The sequence below is a fragment of the Mastigoproctus giganteus genome, chromosome 2 (assembly GCF_048544385.1).
Source record: "Mastigoproctus giganteus isolate SK-2022 chromosome 2, ASM4854438v1, whole genome shotgun sequence".
NCBI lineage: Eukaryota > Metazoa > Arthropoda > Arachnida > Uropygi > Thelyphonidae > Mastigoproctus > Mastigoproctus giganteus.
Window position 1 is genome coordinate 137,355,881 of NC_143576.1, and position 13,683 is coordinate 137,369,563.

Below are 13,683 nucleotides of genomic sequence, written 5' to 3' on the forward strand. Positions count from 1 at the left end.
AAATGTCAAATGACTTTTTCTTGGTTAATTACAAAAACGTTTACTACAAAATTATTTTGTAGTTAGTGAAATCTATAAGTCCCCCCCCCCCCAAGTTGGGGTTTTTTTTTTTTTTTTTGAAAACTTGAATGTTAGACGTAGCCAGTTTGGTGGCTTTAAAAGCATTAACATATCAGTTCATTGCTTTTACATATGATATGCTATTACATATCATTAACATAGTGAATAGATATTTACTAGATATTTATATTTATATGAATAGATATTTACTAGATATAGATATTTACATTAACTATATAATAAATATTTACATTAACTAGATATTTTAATAAATATCTAGTTCGTTTTATAAATTAATTACTAGGAAAAAAAACTGTTATGAATTTTTTTTGCATGCTTTTAGATGATGATGAAGATCCGCTGGCAGATGAAATTGCTATGCCTGATGGTAAAATAGGTGCTAAGAAACGTCGAAAACTAGAAATGAAAGCAGAAAAACGAGCAATGAGAGAGGTACAAACTTTTTTTTTTTCTGTTTTTTTTTTTTTTTTTCATGCTATTAAACAGGTGAAAACATTCATTCGTAAAAATTTCATTGCAGTTTTTCAATTTAAGAAATGTAATGTAACTAATAATATGTATCTTAAAATCCCTTTTATAAAATATGTATTGAAGGCTTAAGGTTTATAGTAAAATGTTTCATTACAGAATCTTTTCTATTTACATTTGTAAAATTTTAAAAGAAACTGAAGACTGTATTCCGACATCATTACTTTTCCAGAAAGAGAGAGAAGAGCGTGAAGAAAGAAAGCAAAGACAAGAAGCCTTAGAAGAACAGAGGAAACAAGAAGAATTAAAAATGAAAGAAGAGGAAATTAGAAAAGTATGTACTGAATTCAAATTTTGTATACCTAAGGTAAAAGTAAAAATTGCATGTGCACACTTTAAAATATAAAGTATTCTTTATAACATACTTCAGTAGTTTATAGGTATATTCCTTACATCAAAGTACTATGCAAGTATTTGCATCCATAATTAAAGAAACTCAATAAATGAATAAATATCTGTACTCTCTGACCAATCTTGCACAATTAAAATAAAATGATTCAGGCAAGAACTGTTTACATAAATAAATAAGTAAATGAAATTACTAAAAACTGTATATTCTTTAAAGCACATGGTTTCCTGAATATTTCTTAAAATATCTAGGATGCATTATTTATACAGTCTATAGCATTCATATACTTATGCATATAAATAGTTTTTATTTCAATCATTTATTTTATTTTATTGTACTAGATTTTAATAAGCATTTATTCAGTTTATTCAGAAAGTATAAACACTTATTGCTCTAAAACATGACTGGCATAAAGTAAATACCATGTATAGCGTATGGTAAGAAAGTACAGGAGTCCGTGAATATGTTTTGATAGTATAGAGTGTATTTCTTAAAAATAACATCTCTCAGGTGTGCAACATTGCACCAGTACATTATTCATTACTGCTCTTCAAAAACTACCACAGGAAGAAGTCTGGTGGTGAGAGATCAAGAGAGCAACAGGACCAAACAGAGATGAATATTTTCCAGTCTTCTGTACCAACTGTTTGGAAAAGAGTCATCTCTGTACCATGTACCACACTGCAAAAAATGTAACTTCATTACATTTATTGCAGTGTAGTACATTGTACCACCATCTTGCTGAAATTATGCTTCCCAACATATTATTCCTCCTTTTCAGTTTTGGAAGACAAAATTGCTCCAACATGTGGCATTAACACTCAGAATTGACAGCCACAGTCCAATTATCTTAAAAAAAAAAAAAAAAAAAAACAGTTTAAAATCTAAACATATGCTCCCCCACCCAACAACATTTTGAAATGTCATATAAATGTCTCACTGTATCAGTTATCTGTGGTTCTTGATGTGATGTTAATCTGCCAATGGTAGTGTGAGAGTATATTTATTACTCAGGATTATAAGAGTAAATTTATTACAATTACCCAGAGCAAAAACTATTGAAATATATATATAGTAAAATCTCATAAATCTGACATTTTTCGAAAACTATATTTAAAAAAAAACAACAACAAAAAAAAACTCCATCTAGGGTTGTCATGTCAGTGCTGGGTATTAAATATGACCACAACAATTTGGCCATAGTTCTCCAATGTTGGTCAGACTTGGGCTCTGATATGATTAGACAGTTTGTTGATAATTGGATGCCAGAAATCTTTTCCACAACCTTATTTTGCCTACATTTCACAGTTACGAGCAGTACAATTATAGTGTATTTCTTATCTTTGAAAAATTTCCTCCAACTACTAAACATTGGCTGTGGGAATGTTTTCTGCATATCACATTCTAAGCCTTTTGTTCTTCACTTTAAAAAATATATGATGTATATTTGAAATGACAGTAGTTTTAAAAGTAGGCACAGCCAATAAGAGAGATATATATCTCAGAGTTTGATTTTCAACAAACCTCTTAATCACATCACTACATGGGTTTATTGATATTGGAGAAAATTCTGCAGTAAAGTGTCCCATTGTAATATGATTTACAGTTTCCCTGGGCTTTTACAGCAGATATATAGTAAATTATAGTTATTTAAATGCAGAATGTTTGCTTCCTTGAATGATCTGATTAACTCTTTAATGCTCACTATTATAATTATAGGACACTTGCAAAATATGTATTATAAAAATTGTACTCAGTCCATGGTTTCTGTGTGTTGCTTATATGCTTATCAAGTATTTATGATGTTTCTGGTTAGAAACAAAAGTGTACAAAATATGATGGGTGGTAGAGAATACAAATCATTCTTTCCAGCAGTGGGAACTTTGATTAAATTATAATGAAATACTATGGATATCATGGATTGAAACATTTTATGCTAGAAAAGCCTAACGGATTTTGTTATAAATTTTTGGGTACTATGCATTATGCAGAACAATAGATATTGCTTCAAATTTACATTCTGTACAGGAAAGGAATCAAAGGAACCCAGTGTGAATTTTGATTTAAGAGTCATCATTGAATTTCTCAGCTGCATGAAAAATCTGAATGAGCATGTTTTACTTTATAACAATTATTTCACAAACTAGGATTTACTTATTCTCTTAAAAAACATTGGTTTTTTTGAACTATAAGTACAATTTGCAAAAATAGAACCGAAAATTATACACTCAAATCAGGTAAAGAGCTAGCCAAATAACCCAGAGGTTCTTGTGATTACAGATTCAATACAAATGGCACTGTACTAATTCTGTGATGGCATGTGTATCAAAATTGGTACCAATTATGACAGTGTGAGATTGCTTGATAAGGTTTCCTGTTGGAGCAATTAGCCAGAGAGAGAATCTTTGTAATTCAACAAAAAATTCTCCAATCCTACAATAAGAGTGTATGTAGTTGATTGTCATGAATAGTTGACAGGAAAATGTGAAATACAGATATGAGGCAAAAAATGGTATTGGTGCATTTTCATGCAAATTTTAGAATAACAGCTGTGGCCAATACCTGAATTTTATATCTTTTTTTACATGGAAAGAAAGTACTCAGTGTATTGGAATATCATTGGACAATCCCCTATATGAAGTTATATAAAAAAAAGGAGTTAAATACAAGTATATTCCATCATCATCATCACCTGTAGTAGATGTCCAGTATGATGAAAAAGATAATTTTGAAATGGATGAAAAGGACACAGGGACAAATAAATACAGGCAGTCCCCGGCTTACATAATACTTGACTTATGGAAATTCGACTTAATGTAAGTTTTGCTAGCTGGTGCAAACTTAAAAAAATTGTGGAAACATATTTTGCATCCTGTAGGAATAAATGGAGGTATTATCATGAAAATATCATAATATGAACCCATTGTTTTTTTTTTTTTTTTTTTGTAATTTGTTCTAAAGGCCTCGGAAGTTGAAATTTTTGCTATACAGTATAACTAAGCTATTTATTTCTCTAAAAGGTAATTTTTATAATGGAAATTGCACTAAGCTTTCATTCTTATCATATGTTCTGTTGTAAGAATCGATTTTGAATGCCTTTGTGATATTTTTCTAAAACACATTTCTGGAGGTCAATACCATAAAACAATAAAAACAAATTGCACTGTCCGGTTTATTGGGCTTTTCTGTTAGCATAATCTATTACAAATTGGGTAGTAAACTCGATCTTATTGCATTTACGATAATTCCGATAACTATAATTCTCTGGGTTTTTACATTATGGTATTATGGTGAAATGAGTTCCCCTTCACTGAAATCTTCATTCATAAAAAAACATAAATAAATTTTCAGAGTCTTCTCTTCGTTCCTATTTACTCATTACAATGGTAAGGGAAAGGGACCAACAGAAAGTGCAAGTGCTGGCAGTGCTAGGAAATAAAACAAAATTGATTTAGAAATGAAGATGATTAATTAAGAAGTACGAAGCAGGACAAATTTGTCATATATTGCACGGAATTAGATCTTGCTGCTTCAACAGTGAATACTATTTTAAGGGACACTGCATGTATAAAAGAACATGTTAAAGGATCAACGCATTTAAGATCAACAGTGATCGCAAAACAGCATTCAGGTGCTATATCGAAAATGGAAAAGCTATTAATAATATGGGTGGAAAATCAGATTCAGAAGCAAGTGGCCCTGAGTCCAATGACCATTCAAGCAAAAGCAAGAAGTATTCATGAAGATAAGGATAAGTACAGTGAACCACAAGCCAAGTTCGTGGCAAGCAACAGGTAGTTTAATAGGTTCAGGCATTGCGCTGGTTTCCTAAATATTAAAGTATGCAGTGAAGTTGCCAGTGCTGATTCTGCAGCTGCAGAAAAATTTTATGGTGTGTTGGAAAAAACCCCTTCTAAATCTCCACAGCGGTGTGCTTATCAGCTGGAAAGTTAATTCTGGCAATGGTGCTCGAAAGATAAAACTTGCTGACGTTGTGCCTGTCTCCTCTCTCTTTTTGTAATTTTATAATTTTGAAATTTTAGTAATTTTGTACACTTTTGTAATTTTTCCTGCGTATGAGATAAAAGAATTAAATATATAATTCTATTTACATGTTCGTTGAATTCCTTTTTTACTTCAATCAAATTCAGCGCGCATAGTTGCGAGTGCTGCATAAGCATTTAGGAAAATTCCGACTTACATAGAAGTCCTCGGAATGCAACAGTTACGTATGTCAGAGAGTGGCTGTAGCCTCATTGTCAAAACAAAAACTGTTCTAGTAATTTCTTGAATAGTCCTGCTTCCATAGGTGGTAGATGACTTTCATCAACCGGTGAAATACCACCACTTTGCTTATTGGAGGCTTGAAGTGGTGAAACCCATGTTTAGTCTCTAGAGCAAAGTTTCCGGCATCCCCCTCCCCCCATACGTCTCCTTCAACCCATGCACGGTACTAAGTACTATAGGTTTTGATACCTTTCGTGTTTGGGGTTTTCATAAAAAAAAAAAAAAAAAAAATATATGGATGTTGAATTCTGAGATCCAAGTCAGCTGTTAACTTTTTGCATAAAATGCAACATAATTTTGTGCAAAGGATATTACATTTCATAATTATTGTAATTATGTAAATAAAACCATGTTATGTATTTTTTGACTGTATTTATCCAGTGTCCTATAAATGGGACATCCTGTTCCTGACTTCACTATAATAATAAAAAAGTAAACTATAAAACAAGTTAGTATTTTTACAAAAAACCTGAATTGTACAGTTTTATTGACTTTGGATGTTAATAGGTTATTATCAAAATACATTCTGGATCCTTAATTGCTACTGTCAGTCTGAGGGGTTGGCGCCTCCGTAGCCAGGTGGGAAGGAGCAGCAGTGCGTAGCACATGCTTCTTGATTAGACCGGGGTTCGAGCCCGTCACCACCAAATACGGAGGATAAGGAAAGGTCAGGGAATGACCACCGCATATCCCAGAGCAATATGGCCTTAGTTGCTAATGCTCCTAAAAACCAAATAACAACAACGATCAGTCTGAGGGGGGTGAAGGAACATTTCTCTCTCTTTGCTCTACAGAAGAAAGGATTTTAAAGGCTACAGGTTAGAAATTTGGATAAAGAATTCAGTAGACTAAATTTTGCTTTTGTTTAATTTCTAAAAATATTAGAAATCCTCATTTTAATAAAATTAAAATACAATATATTTATAAAATATACTGTATTTTAATTGTATAATATTATAAATTTAATTTTGACAAAAATTTCTTTCTATCATATTTTGTAAATTTCACAATGGTTGTTACAAGATCCACATTGAATGCTTCATCTGGAGAAATGGGATGGAAATGGTCTTAGGCAGTTGTATCAATTGCAAGTTCATTGCTTGCATGGCCTGTGCCATGTATTCAAAGGTCAGTTTAGTTGATAATCATAGCTCAGCTTTGTTACATTACTAGAAGAATTTGAGTCACTGAAGAAATGGGTGGTTGCCCTAGAGATAAATGTAATGGGATCTCATCAGGGACTCTATTCTAGAGTCCCTGATGAGATCCCATTACATTTATTTCTAGGGCAAGCACCTGACAAGATCCCATGATGTGCTTGGCAGATTACTAAAACCTGGTAATCTGCCAGGTGAGGTTTTCGTCTCCAGAGCAGAATAATCAGCTGCATACTGCTCTGGCTTGAGAGGATTTAGTGGTTTTGGAGTTCCATGTAATAAGAATAGGTGAACCAGGGTGTGTCTGTTAGAGCAGCAATTAATGATGTCACCAAAATACATCGTTAATTGATTGGTCTGACAAAAGATTGTCAAATTTGTGTGGGGGGGGGTAAAGAGAGCATAAGTGTGAGGACTATCAAACGCTAACAGGGAGCTAAGTGATTTTGTAATAACTGAGAGCAAAGTGGAGAAGAAATTGTTGAAGTTAAACATAAGGAAGGCACCTGGGGTGGACGGCATCTATCCAGTTATATTAAAGGAGGCAGCAAAGGAAGTAAGCAAACCCTTAGCCATAATTATGAGAGCTTCCTTGGACTCCGGGGAGGTCCCCATGGACTGGAGGTGTGCAAATGTATCACCAGTTCACAAAGGAGGTTCAAAAGGTGACACAAGTAACTACAGACCTGTTAGTTTAACTTGTGTTCCAGGAAAAATAATGGAATCACTGGTTAAAGAAGCATTGCAGGATCATCTAGACAAGACTGCAGTAATAGTTATCATATACTTGGATTTCAGGAAAGCTTTTGATACTGTTGCACATGGAAGACTGCTGTACAAATTGGAGAGGTATGGCATCAAGGGTAAGCTGCTACAATGGATAAAGGGCAATTTGATTAAGCTGAATGCTCTGAAAGATGAACGTAAAATGAATGAGGATGAAATTTTCACTGATTCCAGAACTGTGTGGTATAAATTCAAATTATGGGGGGAAGAGGTTTAGGTTGGATTGTAGGAAGTTCTCTTTTAGCCAGTTAGTGGTTAATTACTGAAATAAGTTGTCTTCATGGGTGGTTGAGGCTGACAGCTTAGGGAAATTCAGAGGTCAGCTCGATAGACACCTTAATAAGGAGAGAATAAAATAGTTATTTTTTATTATATTATAATTTTTTTATTTTCTTATTATTTTTTTAATTATTTATTATTTATTTTTTCATTAGTACAGGCAACTCTCGGTTTACGAATGAGTTCCGTTCCAAGATATTTTTCATTATGTGTATCTTGCATTTCTGAGTTTTTACAATACGTATTTTGTACGTTAGCAGCCACTTTAAACACATTAAAACCATGTACTAAACATCGAATGGTCTATACAATACGTTTTATTATAATGTATGTATGCATTATGGTTTATTATATACGATATCTAATTAGATAGTATGAATCAGAGCTGTACTACTCAATATGTTCTACGTTGATAATAATATTAGTAAAATAATAAGAGGAGTTTACCTCAATATAGTGCGTAGAACACTACCTCAATATAGTGCGCAGAGTGTTCTACGTACTATATTGAGGGAAACTCCTCTTATTATTTTACTAATACGATATCTAATGTAAAATAAAATAAGAAAAGAATGAAAAAACAAGATATCTTACTTGTTAATTTTAATTAAAAACATAAAAAGAGTTACAAAATAGAAATAAAGAAAATGAGTACAGTATTAACATAATATATGTACTGTACATACATATGTACAGTATTCAACTTTTACTTGTCAATATCTTCATCAGAGTTCAATATTTTCCACATAATTGACACTAGTTGCAGATGAGGTAGATGGAAGGGTGTCTGATAATGAAGAAACAGCTGAGTTTCCACTTTGTTAAAATATGTTTTTATAGATGATTGCGCAGTTAGTTTCCTTTTTCCTTCAGAAATCTTACTGCAGAATGCCTCTTTTCACTTTTGCAATTCTTTTCATATTTGTGTCTTCTTCTTCAAAGATTTCCAACTCCTCAGAAATTTATTTAAAAGCTGCAGCCATTTTCTCCCACAAGAAAACATTCTACATGGCGTGGCATGTAAACCACGTTTTTTCACTGGCTAGATTAGTTTTGTTAACAAAGGACAGTTCAGTATAATTATCATATAATAATTTTCTAATAATTATTGTAATAAATAACTTTTTTTTAAAGTGTATTTATTTTAAATCTTACAATTATGTTCACTGTATGTTTGGCATTTCGTTTTATAAGGAACTCTTTTTATCTAAGAAAACTTTAAGCAACTTTAAGAAAATTTGGATGAATTGTGATGTTTGTTATAGCAAATGTTCGTAAATTGAATGTTAGTAAACCAATAGTTGCTTGTACCATATGGCTGATACTATAAGTACCAATAGCAGAGCTTTACAATCATTATCAGTAAACTGATTGGGTAATCTGTAATAGTCATGGGTGTCTGAGATCTCAGACTGCTATTTTTAATAATGGTTCATCTTTATAAAGATTTTTGATATTTAAGTTTATTCATTTGTTAGTTTACAAATTTCTGAAGCGAGTATTATGTCATAATTGTCATAGCAGCAGTATTGCTTCTCTGTTCCATCAGAACACTATAATCTTTTGGCCAATAGTGCACTTTACTACCACGTTTTCTACAATATTAAATTTCAAAAATGCAGAATTTACTTTGGGACTAAATTTAGCATTGATGAGTTACCCTATTTCTCTGTATGCCTCTTTCCCCTTAGGAAGTAATAAGGGGAAACAGGCATACAGAGAAATTACACATATCCCATCATACAGCTAGTTGAGCATTATGTGAAGTATTACTAAACATTTCTTGAGTACAGTGTAGAATTCTTTAATGCCTAAGGTATGTTATTTAATAACTGAACAAGCTCAGAATATAATGCAGTATAATGCATAATGTTTCCTAACTTGCTCTTCATTCTAAAACTGTTTACTGTCTTTATATACAAATTAGGGGGAAACTAGATTTTATAGTTTTTTACAATTAAATATAAAATTAATATTAATTTTCTTTATTTAGTTGCTTTGGATGCTGCCGACAAATACTTATGTATCTACTTTAAGGATTAATGACCTTAAAAGTTGTTCAAATAATACTTACTCAGCAAAGCTTCACAGCTTCCAAGATATGCATTTATAATATAAAAAAATTAATAGTATTTTCTTCATGTAAAGTTTTTAATTGATTGATTTCTTAAATTTACAGAAGTAGTTTTTAAAGTAATTTATACCTTATATTCAATTTTTTGACAACATATTAGGCAGAAGAAGAGAAAAAATTGAAAGAAGAAAGGGAACAGCAAGAGCTTGAGGAATATTTAAAACAGAAAGAAGCCTTTGTGGTTGAGGAAGAAGGATTTGATGAGGCAGATGTTGTAGAAGAGGTAAAAATTCTCTATAAATACCTCCATATTAAAACTATTACTCTCTTTTTATTTGTAAAATAATAAGAGGAGTTTGCCTCAATATAGTACATAGAACACTTCCGTATGATACTCTCCCGAAATTAAAACGAAAAAATCGGCAACTTACATTAGAGTAAAATATAAATAATTAAAAACCAATTTAACACAATTCAAATCAATTTAAAACAATTAAAAATCAGTTTAACACAATTAAAACAAATCTAACAAAAATATTCAAAACGATTTTCCTTCCTGAAGCTGACAATGCTTTTCGACCATATGGCGTGATCACAGAAATGAAAATTACCGAATAGGGTTGAACCTGAAACTTAAATAGTGATTATTTGTCTTCGCGCATGCGCGTAAAGGTCCATGCATCGAAGATCAAATATGGCCGCCGAACATTAACAGAATTGTCGTGTAATTTAATTTCTACAGTTTCTGCAATTAATAGTCACGTATAATTATGTTGAACATTAAGTATTTTGGCCTTGATAAATAAAAAGCCTTTCATGCCATTAACATGGTTTTTCGTTAATGGTATGAAAGACTAATTCTGACGCTGCTGAACGAGAAGCATGAACTGAGGCTTCGTGTTGATTTACACGAATATTAAGAGAAAATTGCGTCGAACCTTGGTAAGACGAGTCACAATCACCGCAAGAAATGTTGTATACCTGATCATTAATTTGTGTTGCGAATGCGGAAAGAACCGAGCGATTGTTCAGTATAGTGTGTAACTTCCGTATTGGCCTGGCCACAATTTTAAACTCGGTATCTTTAAAGAATCTATTAAGCTGTTTATGCCACTGTTCAACATATGGGACAGAAATAAAGTATTTTTTGATATTACTATTGTTGGTTGGTGTAGTATTTTGTATCCTATCCTTAGCCTGTACCCTAATTTGGTTTATTGTGGTAGTGGAATAACCCCTGTTTAAGAACCTGCTAGTTAATATATGTATTTCTGAATCCAAAGCAGATTCCGTCGTTGAATATTTATAGGCATTTAGAAATTGATTAAAGATAATCGATCTTTTGTAAGTGAACGGGTGATAGCTACTATAATGTAGAAGCATACCAGTGTTTGTAGGTGTTTGATAGATGCTAAATTGGATTTTATTCGAGTCCCGGGTAAGCGTGAAATTTAGAAAGTTTAATGACTTTATATCCGTATCTTCCCTTTCCAATGTAAATTTGAGTCTAGAATGAATATTATTAAACGAATGTAAAATGTCTTGGATAGTACTACTATCAGTAATAACTAGAACATCGTCTAAATACCTCCCATAGTATGTGATACGGGGTCGAAAAGGTGTCAAATGTATATGCTCGATCGGTGAGAGATAGATCTCTGACATTAAGCCGCTCAGGCTCAAACCCATTGGTAATCCAAAAATTTGTTTGTACACCTTGTCTCAAAAGGTGATGTAGTTGGCCTCAACTAACAGTTTAATTAAGTGAAAAATTTCCTTAATAGGTAGCTTCGTATAATTAATTGGTGTCGAGTTTTTATTTAACATATCCCAAATAATATCTAATGTGTATTCAACGTTTAAATTCGTATATAACGATGTAACATCTAGTGAGAATAAATTGTCATTGTCACCAAGTCTGCAGTCTTTAAGATTATTAAATAATGTATCGTAGTTCTTAATCCCAAATTGTATTACCTGTCTAAAGGATTTTATAATGTTATATACATGTGTGGCTAAGGATGAAAATGCCGAATTCCTGTAGGAAACAATAGGTCAAATAGGAAATCCAGTCTTGTGTAATTTTACTTGACCAAAAAGTGCAGGAATATTGTATGTTCTAGCCTTCAATTCCTTTAACTGGGCCATAGTAATGTAGTCGTTTTTTCGATATGTGGTTAACGTTTTCTTGTATTGATTGACCAAATTGGTAAACAGTGCCGGGTCTTCTTCAAGATAAGTGGAGGTATCTGAAACAACTGAATCTGACTTATTAATATAATCAGGTTTATCTAGTATTACCACTCTATCTCCTTTATCTGCCCTCTGTATAATAATGTCCTTATTTCCCCGAAGTTCTCGTAAAACTGAACTGTCGTGTGTATTTAATTTAGGAAGTCTCGTTTCTTTTATGTTATTCACTACTTGGTTAACTTGTTGAATAAATAAATCTTTATGTGGAACATTACGAAGTCCAAATTCAATATCAATTACGCATTGTTTTTTAAGTAGTTTTTGAGGTGGTAAATTATAATTTAGTCCTTTGGATAAAAGTGAAATCTGGTCCTGCGATAGCGTACGTGAGGAAAGATTTGTAACCTGTTGATATGTCGGTTTGTTGAATACTGGATGAGGGGGTGTTCGTGAACTAGCCGACATATTCCGTGGTAGTACGTTGTGTGTCTTTGGGGGGGGGGGGTTGTCACCAAACTCGTATGAACTTGGTCGCAAGCCCCCCAACAATGTGTTAGAATTCGCATAAACGTGTCTTGACCTATCCGATAATGTTTGCAACTTATTAACGTGTCTGTTTTTTATTTGTGAGGCCTGTGCTTCCCGTCGCATATCTATGGAGGTCTTCAATACAGACCAATCGTTCGGGTGTAGATAATTTTTTTATTTATCGCGAAGCTTCCTAACCTGGGAAAGGTATTTTTGTTTATTCGAATATCGAGATTTTAAGGCAAGCTTAACAATATTACGCGATGTAGCCAGTGTTAGTTGTTTTATGCCTGAAATTTTTTGATTTAAATTAACCCTGGCAAACTTCGGAACGATGTTGTTTTGAAGGCAATATTTTCGAAAAGAAATATGGTAACTTTGGGCCAAGTACCTTAGTGTTGATTTAATGTAATTTTGCACCAAGCCATTCAAAAAATCCCATAATTGTGTGTATCAATAGTTTACTACTAGAGAGACAGGAAGTGAATGAAATAGTCAATAAGAGTTTAAAAAATGAATTAGATAGTATGAATCAGAGCTGTAATAGTCGATATGTTCTACGTTGATATTAATATTTGTAAAATAATAAGAGGAGTTTACCTCAATATAGTACGTAGAACACTTCCGTATGATACTCTACCGAAATTAAAATGAAAAAATCGGCAACTTACATTAGAGTAAAATATAAATAATTAAAAACCAATTTAACACAATTCAAATCAATTTAAAACAATTAAAAATCAATTTAACGCAATTAAAACGAATCTAATGAAAATATTCAAAACGATTTTCCTTCCTGAAGCTGACAACGCTTTTCGACCGTATGTCGTGATCTGCCATAGCACATCTGGTTCATGAGGCTTGTTACAGATGTTCTTCTAGGTATGACAGCTAGGACTGTTACTTGAGAACAGTCTGGATTTTAACAAACTCCAATCATTCTCTGACAGCCAAACCATCTTCTGCTTGCACCTTCATGATAGCAAGATGTTAGTAACTCTTAATTTTCCCCTATGTATAAGGGTAGCAATACTAAGGTGTATTTAAACTGTATTCAGTATACTGGAGGTGACCACCCATTTACAAACCAAAGTAAGCATGGGTCAAGGTGTGATATCCACTTCGCACAGAATTGGCTGACTTTCTGTGTCACACATAATCTTACTTCACTTATGGGAGGCTTAAAATAGCAAAATCCATGCTTAGTCTCCAGAGCAAAACTACAGCAATCCTGCATCTTCTTTCATATAATATGTCATGCCTTTCAGCCTTGTCTTTTTGACACTATGATGAACATCATACTGAGTTCCAATATTCCTTACATTTTGAGGGTGTAGCTCAGTGGTTTTCAACTGGGGTGCTGTGTAATTTGCATTTAAGTTACTTAAATTTATTATTATTATTATTTTTTTTTAATTTAT

The 13,683-nt window shown here is 32.6% G+C and overlaps 1 protein-coding gene across 1 annotated transcript in view; it reads left to right on the forward strand.

Annotated features, from left to right (window-relative positions):
- The window catches only part of LOC150089592 (DDRGK domain-containing protein 1-like), a 76,598-nt gene that overhangs the window by 22,318 nt on the left and 40,597 nt on the right, over nt 1–13,683 (forward strand). Inside the window, exons 3-5 of the mRNA XM_090368682.1 lie at nt 404–513; nt 782–883; nt 9,702–9,824. Of these exons, the coding sequence (XP_090224808.1) occupies nt 404–513; nt 782–883; nt 9,702–9,824 (335 nt within the window). The remainder of the gene's footprint in view (nt 1–403; nt 514–781; nt 884–9,701; nt 9,825–13,683) is intronic.